The 12942-nt window shown below is 45.6% G+C and overlaps 1 protein-coding gene across 2 annotated transcripts in view; it reads right to left on the bottom strand.

The window, feature by feature from the left end:
• Positions 1-10152, bottom strand: part of ST6GALNAC2 (ST6 N-acetylgalactosaminide alpha-2,6-sialyltransferase 2) — a 41461-nt gene extending 31309 nt beyond the window's left edge. Inside the window, exon 1 of one of the 2 annotated variants that reach the window (XM_030208183.1) lies at positions 9794-10152. In XM_030208183.1, the coding sequence (XP_030064043.1) occupies positions 9794-9942 (149 nt within the window). In that variant the 5' untranslated portion in view covers positions 9943-10152. The remainder of the gene's footprint in view (positions 1-9793) is intronic. The other variant, XM_030208182.1, reaches the window with a different exon arrangement.
• Positions 10153-12942: the final 2790 nt, after the last annotated feature.

Below are 12942 nucleotides of genomic sequence, written 5' to 3'. Positions count from 1 at the left end.
TCCCTCATTCAGGGGAGTAAAGAGATTTAAATTATATGACAGACTTCTTGCTGTCCAAGCACCAAAGATATGGAAAAGTTTGCATCCCTGTTTTAAACCTCAGTTACATTTTTTCTTATTTAAAATAAATTTAAAGATCTTGTTTTCAAAGAAATGTGTATAATGTAGATTCTCAGGAGACTGTCTTGGTTTTGTTTTATCGATGTAAACCACTCAGAACCTGGCGGTAGGAGCGGTATAGAAGTACAGCGCTACGTAACCCTAGTAGAGCTCTAGAAATGTTAAGTACTAGTAGAAGTATATGTGGCAGCTCTAATAATTTGCTCATAGTCCCTCAAATTCTATATATGGCACCCTAAGTTGTGCGTGCTAATTTGACCGCATGGTCAAATTGCGTGAACTTAACTGATTAACAAGCTAATAACTGGTACTTAACCAATTAGCAGCACTAAGTGGCTTTAATTAGAATTTACGAGCACATCTTTCTAGGCATATCAGTGGTGTCACGAGGGCAGCTGACACCCGGGGCGGGTCGCCGCTGCGCACCCCCCCCCCGGGTGCAGCGCGACGCACCCTCACCCCTCCGTAGCGCAACACCCCGCCCGCCCGCGAAAACATACCTGGAAGGCGGTGAGGGGCGGGTGGGCGGGCCAATCCGCCGAGAGCACGCCGCTGGGGGGGTGTCGGCGCCTCGCTGGTTCCTTGCTCGCTCTGCCCCGGAACAGGAAGTAACCTGTTCTGGGGCAGAGAGAGCAAGGAACCAGCGAGGCGCCGACACCCCCCAGCGGCGTGCACCCGGGGCGGACCGCCCCCCCCCTTCCTACGCCACTGAGGCATATTCTACAACGCAATTCGCATAAATTCTAATCCATGTAGTCACAAAGGGGCTTGGCCTTGGGTATGGAATTGGTAGGTTGTGGGCGTTTCAAAATAACTATGCGCACTATTATGGAATATATCCAATGTGCGCCTAATTTAGGCACAGGTATTTAGGCCTGGTTTTACGTGGCCTAAATGGGTGAATCTAAATTTTAGATGCAAGAATGCCGCATGAGCATATTCTATAAAGTACGCCTAACTTTACCACGTGGCTTTTTGGCACCGATTTTTAAAAGGTGCCATTTATAGAATTTGGCCCAGTGTGTGCGTAAACCCTATCCTATACTTCCTAATGCACTAACCCCTAATTCTATAAATTGTGCATACAACTGCACAGCCAAATGTGCATATCTAATATAATAATTTGCTCTTGCAACATTCCAATGTCTCTGGCTGCGTTCGTAACCACCAGCTGACGTCACTCTCCCACATTGGAACGTTGCAAGAGCAAATAACTATATTACATTCGAAGCCAGGAGGCGGGACCCCCTTCCGAGTTCCAGACCCCCCTCCCTCCCTCCCTCCCTCCGAGTTCCAGACCCTCCCTTCCTCCGAGTTCCAGACCCCCCCCTACGAGTTCCATACCCTCCCTCCAACTCCTCAGTTCCAGCCCGATCTCTTCTCCCACTCCCACAACAGTCCTTCGCCTACCCCTCGCCTTCCTGCATGCCGCCCACCCAGAATTTAAAAGGCATTTAAAAAACACAGAGCTGACCCCTCTGCTACCCTCCCCTCCCCTCCTCTTACCGGGGTCCCGGCAGCAATGAAACGCGAACAGGCTCGGTGAGTGGGCTGCCTTCCCTTCTCTTCCCTCTTAGCTCTGCCTCTGGTCCAGCCCTCATTTCCTGTTTCCGCATTCATTCTCCAGAATGAAACTTGCAACTAAGGTCTAGTACAGAGATTGTACCTGGTAATGGTGCCCTAACAAGCTCTGGGGGTGGTTTCCTGGGCAATGGGTTGTGCTGTTCTTAGAAGCAAGCTTCACATTTTCAGAGAACATAGCTTGTCTTCTCAAAGTGAATGTCATTGTTTTCAGAGTATTTCACACTGTGTTTAGTTCTACATGCTCTTCAATAGCATTTCAACCTTCTTGGCCTACTTGAGTCTTCTAGATTGATGTGGCTCTTTGAGCTGCCTCTTGATTTCCTATCCTGGCTTAGCAATGCATGAAGGGACACAAACAAACAGACTCTCAGAGATCCATTGTCTACCAGCATTCCACTGCTCTCTCTAGAGTAGGGAGATTAGGTGTTGTACAGCCAAGCAAAGACCTACTGGGTTCCAAAGTGTCAAATGACCCAGAAGAAGGCAATAAGAGATGCTTGGTGATTAGAGGACAGGGCTTGCTTCAAATAGCTTATTGTGCATAGCTCAGTTCCTACTACAGGAATGATAGATATTACACTATTTAAGATTCTAGCATTAAAATGTATTCTGGTCAGAGAACAAAAAGCATGTTGTTACCCGGACATTAATCAGTAGCTGGTTAGACTGAATTTGAAGGAGAGACTTGTAAACAAAATTTCAGGATACCACTATTCTCCATAAGAACATGTGAGTAGCCATACTGGGTCAGACCAATGATCCATCTAACCCAGTATCCTGTTTTCAAAACAGTGGCCAAGCCAGGTCACGAGTACCTGGCAGAAATCCAAATCGTGGCAACATTCCATGTAGAACCCCAAAGAATAGCAAGATTCTGGAATCCTAAAGAGTAACAAGATTCCATGCAGAATCTCAGAGTAGCAACATTCCATACTACAAATCCCAGGGCAAGCAGTGGCTTCCCATGTCTGTCTCAATAGCAGACTAAGGACTTTTCCTCCAGGAATTTGTCCAAACCTTTTCTAAACCCAGATACGCTAACCACTGTTACCACAGGACAGGATCAATCCTGTCCTGTGAATCTGGATCCAGTTGGCTGCCTTAACAAAGCTTGATGTTGAAGTGGATGCTGTGGGACACTATCCCCCCCCCCCCCCTGCGCTAATGGCTGAAGAGCGCTAAGCCGACACAGCCCTTAGCAAACAGGGTAAGTGATGCCAGATCCCTTATTGCAAACAATATGACAAAGTGCAAAACAGCAGCTGAAAAAGTACAAATTAGATACAATAAGTAAAAAAAAAATCATCAAGAAAAATTGATACAAAAGAACATCGTACCATTGACAAGAATTACATGGGTACAAGACCATCTGGAACACATATTATAAAGCAAATTAAGAAACAAGGAAATGCTAAAAATGTAATGTAAAAGAGGAACGACATACCAATAAAACGTCTGGCGGATGTAATTTAAAAAAAGCTTCAGTGGGGAAAGCTGATAAACAAACACCTGCATGATGTTTTTTTTACATAATATTTATGTATTATTATATTTATTGCTTTTAGAGGTATTTATACACTTTGAATCAGTTTATGAGTATATCTGCTTGCAAATTTTAATTGTGCTTTTTACATATATGTTTTCTATATGTTTGTTACTCATTCGTTCATGAATTAATTGTGATATTTATGTGTGTCCCTTTCAGACTCCTGACGGAGGCTTTGGAGTTAAAACACGGTGACTGTGTCAGGCCCTTTAAATAAAAAGGCTGATTTTACCCACAAACCTTTCCATGTGTTTTTATGCCACCCTTTGCTTGCTGTTTGTTTCCGTTTTGGACTTCCTCTTTTCTTTTGCTAGTGACTCATAAGTACATATAGATTTCAGCAGCAGGACCCTCTCTATCAGTTGTAACACATTCTACTAGGGCTGGGGTTAGACATCCTGGGGCCCAGAGCAGAAATTTGCAAGGTGTGCTGCCTTCAATTTTGGGTAGGCTTGGAACCCCTTCTAGCATGGGGGCCCAGAGCAGAAATTTGCAAGGTGTGCTGCCTTCAATTTTGGGCAGGCTTGGAACCCCTTCTGGCATAGGGCAAGTGCCCTTGTTTGCACTCCCCCCCCCCCCCCCCCCAACACTAGCCCTGCATTCTACTCTCACAACTGGAAGTTTCCACATTCTGCTCTGTGCAGAGGCCTCGTGGACATCACAGATGCCTTTAATATTTGAGCACTGCCAGCCTTATGCACACATTTGTCAGCTATCTGCATTTTGGTACTTTAAACACCCTACTCCACCTTGCCTCAAGTAGCTGATAATGACAATCTGTTGTGCCTCCCTGGCTTGTATTAATCACTGTTTACTTACTGATTATCACCTTGTTCTTGGCTTATGCACAGGAAGATAGTGGGGAGAAGTGCTGAAGCACCATTTCCATACATTGCCATGGGTGCCGACCATCAAAAGAAAAGGAGCACATCAGTATGGCAAAGCTCATCTTGGACAGGTCCTTTTTATCAAAAGCACTTAATGTGCCAGATATTAGGGTATATAATGTAGTTGCTATTACACGCTGACTGCATGAGGCCTTTACGAGCACAGACAAATTCTTCCCCATAGGGTAGGTGTCAGGGTGGAGCTCCCCTTTAACACTTTTTGATCTCATTCATGGACAGGGAGACCCAGGCACAGATTACAATTTTTGGTGCCTATATGACAGGTATGGAAGTGGTGGAGGTGTTGGCAGGACCGCAGTCCGGAGGTGTCACCTTTTCTGTTTCTGGAGGGGAACTTGGGAGTTTCCAACTAGTAGAAAATGGGCAGACAGGGGTTGCAATATACTGGCAGAGAGGGATCTTTCCATCCTTTGCTCAGGCTTGGGCTGCGTGGCAATTGCCTTGCCACTGTTTCTTTTCATACCTTCAAGTAAGGCACTACTGAAATGTGCTGCACAAGGCTCATAGGGAGACCCTGGGCTTTGGGAAACGTCACCGTTTATTTTACCAGACATCTGTTGCACTCAACACTATCTTTCTGGTATAAGGCCCTCAAGGTTACCTCAAGGATGGGGGGCGGGGGTTATTATAACACTACAGGAAACTTGGAATAGGGAGCTGGGTTTACAATGCAATAATCAACAATCTATGGGTCTTTTTGCCACGCTGATTGAAATGTACTAAGCTGGTGGCATCGCAGGAGGTACAGTTCAAAATCCTGCATAGGGCGTATATCTCTAGGGTCCGAGGGGGTTCAGTGTGGTTTATGGGATGATGAAACCTGTATAAATTGAAAGCACTGCCTGGGCTCCCTGGTTCACTGGTAATCTCATCCCATGGCTTTTCCTACCATCTCTATGCTGATGACTCCCAAATCTACCTTTCTACCCCTGATATCTCACCTTGCATCCAAACCAAAGTTTCAGCGTGCTTGTCTGACATTGCTGTCTGGATGTCTCAACGCCACCTGAAATTAAATATGACCAAAACCGAGCTTCTCATTTTCCCCCCCAAACCCACCTCCCTGCTCCCCCCATTTCTATTTCTGTTGATGGCTCTCTCATTCTCCCTGTCTCCTCAGCTCAAAACCTTGGGGTCATCTTTGACTCTTCTCTCTCCTTCTCTGCTCATATCCAGCAGATTGCCAAGACCTGTCGTTTCTTTCTTTACAACATCCGTAAAATCCGCCCCTTTCTTTCCGAGCACTCTACCAAAACCCTCATCCACAACCTTGTCACCTCTCGCTTAGACTACTGCAATCTGCTTCTTGCTGGCCTCCCACTTAGTCACCTCTCCCCTCTCCAGTCGGTTCAAAACTCTGCTGCCCGTCTCATCTTCCGCCAGGGTCGCTTTACTCATACTACCCCTCTCCTCAAGACCCTTCACTGGCCCCCTATCCGTTTTCGCATCCTGTTCAAACTTCTTCTACTAACCTATAAATGTACTCACTCTGCTGCTCCCCAGTATCTCTCCACACTCGTCCATCCCTACACCCCTTCCCGTGCACTCCGCTCCATGGATAAATCCTTCTTATCTGTTCCCTTCTCCACTACTGCCAACTCCAGACTTCGCGCCTTCTGTCTCGCTGCACCCTACGCCTGGAATAAACTTCCTGAGCCCCTACATCTTGCCCCATCCTTGGCCACCTTTAAATCTAGACTGAAAGCCCACCTCTTTAACATTGCTTTTGACTCGTAACCACTTGTAACCACTCGCCTCCACCTACCCTCCTCTCTTCCTTCCTGTTCACATTAATTGATTTGATTTGCTTACTTTATTTATTTTTTGTCTATTAGATTGTTAGCTCTTTGAGCAGGGACTGTCTTTCTTCTATGTTTGTGCAGCGCTGCGTATGCTTTGTAGCGCTATAGAAATGCTAAATAGTAGTAGTAGTAGTTCACTCTTTCTTAGTATGTGGCGAGAGGCGTTGTCCATGTTGGAACAGACCGTGGGGGTTGCCTCGAATTGGGATTATGGCACTTTGCTTCTGGGTTCTCAAGACACTCTGCAGGTGCAGGGTTTCTCTATTCCACAACACAGTTTTCTATGTAATGCTTTGTTATTGGTTAAAAAGGTGATTTTATCTCACTAGATGTCCGAAGCTTCGCCCCTATGCAACAGCGGCCAGCCAGCATGAGGGAGTGGGCACAGCTTGAAGTCCACACTTACAAACATTTATTTCATGTTGATAGAGATGTTATGCGGCCTTGTGGAAATCTTTTTTAGACTCCTGTCCCACAAGTGATTAACTTCTTAACTATTTCCTGGCCCCATGGCAATAAGGGGGGTGGGGGGGTTGGGTCCTGATGTGTGGGTGGATATGGGGGATTGTGTTGGGTGGCGTAATAGACTGGTTTGAGTGTGTATTTTTTGGGATGGGGGGGGGGGGACTTATACAAAATAAAAGGTCTCAATGCTTGGTGCCATGGGTGATAATCTCATGCTTAAGAGGAACTCGTATCTGTCTTTTGCAATATGAGTGGGAAAGTTCAAATTTTTTGGGAAATATATCACTGTTGGGTTTTTTTGTTTCACGTGGTTCTGTTTACCTTGATGATTGTACTGACCATTGATCATAAAAAAAGTATTAAAAAAATACACATGGACACTAGAGGCCCATTAGCGCCGTTCTAGCACCCACATTTACCAGCGCAGAATGATCAGAGGGTTCTAGCGCAGCAAACAATGAGTGCACCAGGCCTTAGTGCAAATAGGGGCTCTTTTACACATAAAACAAAAAAAAAGAATAATTACATAATTAAAAACAGTCCAATATCTGAAAGCCTCAAAGGGTTTTTCAACACTCATGAGAAAGCTTGCTGAAAGAGAAAGTCATTCAATTGCTTTTGACAGGTAACAATTGTGTCAATCAGTCCTAGATGCTGTGGCAAAAAAATTCCAAACATTTGGGCCAGAAATCCTAAAAATTGCATCCCTATAGACATCTAATCTAACATGTCTGAAAGAAGGTAACTGATACAGGCTCTGTTGATCTTAAGACTTCTAGATGGCTTCTAAATTTTCAAAGTAGAAGTCAAACATAGAGGAAACATATCATGCAAGGCCTTAACAAAGCAATTTTGAAAGGAATCTTCCAACCTAATCTCACGACTATTCATTGTAGGTATTCTGAAAACCTGACTGGCTGGGGTGACTCCCAGTACCAGGTTTGGTAACCACTGGCCTAACGGTTAGTGCAGCAGGACAGGGACAGAAAAACTACCCACTATACCTGAATGCAGACAGCATCAATAGCTTTTTGTCTTGCAGGTGGCATAAAAGAAATTAAGTAAATAAGCAGCATTTAAAGTAAGGCTCTCTAAACCTCTGTCCCATATCTCAGGAGGAGGAGGCGGCCTAAGCCTCCCTAAAACCGAAATTTAATCTCTCTTACTGTTATCTCTAGATTACTGTAATGTTGCTTATGCAGGTTGCCAAAATAATTTCTTTAAAAAGCTCCAAACTATCCGGAATATGGCAGCTCTGCTTCTTTTTTCTGCCCCTAAATACAAGAGAGTTATGCCATTGCATAAATACCTGCATTGGCTACAGGTGGAGGCATGCATTCACGTCAAGGTTTGCGTTCTAGCCTTCATGATTTTATACAGAATGGCAACCCCATAGCTGGCTGTGCTTATTATTTTTCCCAATAATAAAAGAATGTTTCATGACCCTTTGTTACTCACTACCCTGATCCTAAATGACAATGCTCCAAGACTTATTTTACCTTGGGGGTTTAACTTGCAGGCAGCAGCAACTTCCCTACAGGGCCGGTCTTAGCAAGTGCGGGGCCCTATGCAGACCAATTTGGTGGGGGGGGGGGGCATCCCCTGGGCTCCCCAGTTCCAGGGCTGGGCTCCCCAGCTCCAAGGCCACCCTCCCACCCAGCTCCAAGGCCAGTCTCTCTCCCTCCCACCCACCCACCCACCAGCTCCAAGGCCCCCCTCCCACCCAGCTCCAAGGTCTCCCTCCCTCCAAGCTCCAAGGCCTGTCTCTCTCCCTCCCACCCACCAGCTCCAAAGCCCCCCTCCCTCTGAATTGTAAAAGTTACCTCGTCGTCGACGACGGGTTACAGCCACCGGCAGGTAACAGCAGCAGTGAAAAGTGTGCGAGCTGCTGGGCGGCGCTTCGGGAGCCTTCCTTTCCCTTGCTCAGCTCTGGTCCCGCCCACACGTTCAGAGGGCGGGGGGACTGGAGCTTGGGCGGTCGGGGCAGGGCGACTTCAGGCGCGGCGCGCGGGGCCCCTTTGAGCGCGAGGCCCTATGCGGTCGCCTCGCCCTAAGACCAGCCCTGCTTCCCTATGCAGTTAGATCTAGTCAAAATAATGTATTGTTTAGGAAGTCACTTCAGACATTTTTATTTTAAAAATGTCTTATTTTAAATTTCATAATGTAACACAATTAGTGTAATTTCTTAGGGTTGCCTGACATTTTTTTTTTTTGTGTTATCCGCATCTAACCACGTGGGGGAATTTGCGGAATTATAAGAGCAAACAGTGGAAAAGCATGGCGCTTCTAGGGTTCTGTCCACCTGCATTTACATGTTTGCTCTGAAATTTCTTCTGGATTTGGCCACGAAAAGCAACTGTAATGCAGAGCTGTCAAGTTACCCATTCCAGGAGACCGGTCCTAAACTTCTGCGAACCTCAGCCTGTTGCATAATGGGACCTACAGCACTGTTTTCATTGGACTACAAATACAGTACTACACTACTTTGGGATGTATGCTTTAAACCAGGACTAGCCAAAACGTCTCCTTCCTGGAATGGGTAACTTGGCAGCTCTGTGTGATGCTGCTTATCATTGAAAGCTTTTAGAGCCTAGAAGTTCCCTATTGGTAGTGGGAAGGAGAAATATGATCGGTGGGAAACAGATAATAAATACTCTCCCTGCTTCATCACAATGTGTAATTACAAAATGAGAGGCAAGTAGCATAGACAGCCCTATTGAGGGGAGGGGGGGAGTTATCAAGGTGAGGTACTGTTAAGAGGTGTTATTTTAGCACAGATCCCATTTTATGCAATAAGACTAATAACTGGTGTTTTAACAATAAAATAACACCTCTTAATGGTAATCCAGGTTGATAACTTCTCCTATATCTGGCCTTACATTAAGGAGAGCCAATGCACAGAAAAGCATTACATAGGGCCTGATTCTAAAGAGTTAATGGACAGCAATAAAGGGGTGGGGGATAGAGGGGCATATTTATTTATTTATGAATATTTATACCCCACTTTTTTCCACATAAAGCAGACTCAAAGTGGCTTACAATGTACAGATTAATCAATTACACTGGATAGGTGGGAGGGAACAGGGGGGCTTTGTCGTCTGGTAATTTGGAAAAATAGTACGTTCAGGCATTTACAAAAGTATTTTTTCACTTTATTACTCAGCATCCAGACCAGGGCAACTTCCCCAAACGTGCAGGAGGAAGAATGAGCACCGTCCCTCCCTCCGCCCATAGCAAAACGGCTTTGATCTCTTTTGACTTGTCTGGTTTTTGTAGTGTGTAGTTTCAATGAGGCTGTCCTCTAGAGCTGTGAATGAAGTTGGCCCAGGTCGCAGCCTGGCGGGCCCTTCCCCAGTTTTTCTCCTTACCTGGCCCTTGCCTTGGGGCTCCCGGGAGATTCTGATGTGATGTAATAGTGCCCGTACAGGACCGTAGAGACCGTTAATACAGCCAGCAAACAAACGCAGATTCGGTTCCTCCTGGCCATGCAGCAAACTCTAACGCCCGGGGGGAGCATTGGGCGAGTCAGGGAGGAGGGCTCCCAGCTCTGCTCAGTCCCCAGCCTGTCCGGAGGCCACCACGCTGCTCCTTCCCGGCTTCATTGCAAACTTTTTCTCAGCTACTCTGGGTCTCTGGCCGAAGTTCCTTGGCTCCGGCTAACGCCGCCTGTTCGCACTTCGGATCCCGATTGAACCCACTAAAACCCCTCCCACTGGCTGCTCTCTCGCCCCCCTCCGATGCTCCTCTGCATCTAGCAGCCTCACCTTCCCGTGATCTTTCTATTTTGCTAGTTCAGACTTGCTGTAGTAGTCAGACTTTGAACTTTGGTTTAGTAAATTCGAAGTTAAAAATACGACTTGCAAAGGATAGACCTCTAGTAGCTTATTAGCTCCCTAGTTTGAAAGGATGTTGAATGAGTTACGCTTTAGACGTTCTAATCAAACATTTGAACGTTACCTAGGTAGATTTATTTATTTATTTGTTACATTTGTACCCCACATTTCCCCACCTATTTGCAGGCTCAGCGTGGCTTACATAGTACCTTATAGGCTGTTGCCAATTCGGATACAATATTGTGATCAGATGAGGTAGGTTTGGATCAGGTATCAAGGGATCGAAAGAGGTGAAGATTATGAATTGTGCAGTAGGATCATTAGTTATGCTGGGTGCTGGGATTTTATGTTGGATCATAGTAATGTAGTAGATGAGGGCAGAAAAAGACCTGCACGGTCCGTCCAGTCTGCCCAACAAGATAAACTCATATGTGTATACCTTACCTTGATTTGTACCTGTCTTTTTCAGGGCACAGACCGTATAAGTCTACCCAGCACTATCCTCGCCTCCCAACCACCAACCCCTCTTCCCCCCACCGGCTCCGCCACCCAATTTCAGCTAAGCTCCTGAGGATCCATTCCTTCTGCACAGGATTCCTTTATGTATATCCCACGCATGTTTGAATTCTGTTACCGTTTTCATCTCCACCACCTCCCGCGGGAGGGCATTCCAAGCATCCACCACTCTCTCTGTGAAAAAATACTTCCTGACATCTTTTTTGAGTCTGCCCCCCCTTCAATCTCATTTCATGCCCTCTCGTTCTACCGCCTTCCCATCTCTGGAAAAGATTCGTTTGCGGATTAATACCTTTCAAATATTTGAACGTCTGTATCATTTCACCCCTGTTCCTCCTTTCCTTTCCTCCAGGGTATACAGGTTCAGGTCGTTGGGGTAGGCTGCTTTGAATAGGTGAGTCTTGAGTGATTTTCTGAACTTTAAGTGGTCATGGATTTCGTCCAGTGGTTAGGTTACTCTAGGGAGTAATTACAACCCTTGGCTGCTGCTCTCTGGTTTAGCATGTGGGGACATGTTCAGTGTATTAGTTTAACCCGTAAAGATTAATTAAAAAAAAAAAGTAAAATAAGACGATACCTTTTTATTGGGCTAACTTAATAATATGTTTTGTTTTGGGGGGTTTTTAACTAGCTTTCCAAAGCCAAAGCCTCCTTATCCTTACTCGTGTCAGGAGCATATTATATTTTAACTTGACACTAATGTCCTCTCAAATTTAAGGACAAAAATTATAAAAATGCAAACTGAAAGTTCAGTCACTAAACTAAAAGCCATCTCCTTTTAAATTAGCTCTGAGCCAGTTACATGGCTCAACTTCATAGGCATCAATGGGTGGGAGGGGGATACACATTTTTCACTGAGAGGAAAAAAGTAAGAGAGAATGCTATACATCCTTGGAGAGACCCAGGTACATGGTGGTGGAGTGGAATGGAGGAGTAGCCTGGTGGTTAGTACAGCAGACCTTGTTCCCGGAGAAAATGAAATGGGACTTGATATACTGCCTTGCTGAGGTTTTTGCAACGACATTCAAAGTGGTTTACATATATTCAGATAGTTATGGGGTAATGGAGGGTTAAGTGAACTTGCCCAGAGTCACAAGGAGCTGCAGTGGGAATTGAACTCAGTTCCCCAGGATCAAAGTCCATTGTACTAACCACTAGGCTACTCCTCCACTAGCAACATTCTATGTAGAAGCTTGCCCTTGCAGATCAGCAATGTGGCCGCGCAGGCTTTTGTTTCTGTGAGTCTGACGTCCTGCACAGACTCACAGAAACAGAAGCCTGCGCGGCCGCATTGCTGATCTGCAAGGGCAGGCTTCTACATGGAATGTTGCTAGTGGAATAACAACATTCCATGTAGAATCTCAAATAGGGAAAGGGAAGTGGGACTTGATATACCACCTTTCTGTGGTATTTTGCAACTACATTCAAAGTGGTTTACATATATTCAGGTACTTATTTTGTACCAGGGGCAATGGAGGGTTAAGTGAACTTGCCCAGAGTCACAAGGAGCTGCAGTGGGAATTGAACTCAGTTCCCCAGGATCAAGGTCCACTGCACTAACCACTAGGCTACTCCTCCAATTGGGTTCACTTCATACTGTGGAGGAGTAGCCTAGTGGTTAGTGCAGGGGGGCATGTCCAGCAGAGCCCATACCACCCCCTAAATAGGAAGGGCTCCCCCAGGAAATGACCATGTGTAAATGCCTTGGCTTAATGAACAGCCATGTACTTCCAGAAAAAAATGGCTTTTACCGGTGGCAGTACAAGGGGGCCTTGGCGCGTAGCAAATCCATACGCTGATAGCACCACAGGGCTCCTTTTACCACCATTTGGTAAAAGGACCCCCTTAATAAATTATGGTTATGAGGAATTTGGGCATTATAATTAGTATTATTTCTGAAAAAGAAAATATTGACCTAGTCTCTTTTTATGAAGACTTCTGTGTTTTGCCAGAACCTGTAGGATGGTATAAAAGGTTCAGATGGAAGGTGCGCTGGTTCTGGCTAGTATTAAGGTAGCAACCTGACCCAGCCTGCAGTGTCTCAGTGTCCAGTCACCATACTTGAACAATCAGTGATCCAGAGGGTTCCCTATCTAGATGTGTAGTTCTTAGCCGGTCCTTGGAACACTCAACCAGTTGGGTTTTCAAGATTCCCATAATGAATATGC

The sequence above is a fragment of the Microcaecilia unicolor genome, chromosome 6, assembly GCF_901765095.1.
Source record: "Microcaecilia unicolor chromosome 6, aMicUni1.1, whole genome shotgun sequence".
Taxonomy (NCBI): Eukaryota; Metazoa; Chordata; class Amphibia; order Gymnophiona; family Siphonopidae; genus Microcaecilia; species Microcaecilia unicolor.
Note: the sequence above shows the minus strand (reverse complement) of the source record. Positions and strands in the feature narration are given on the sequence as shown.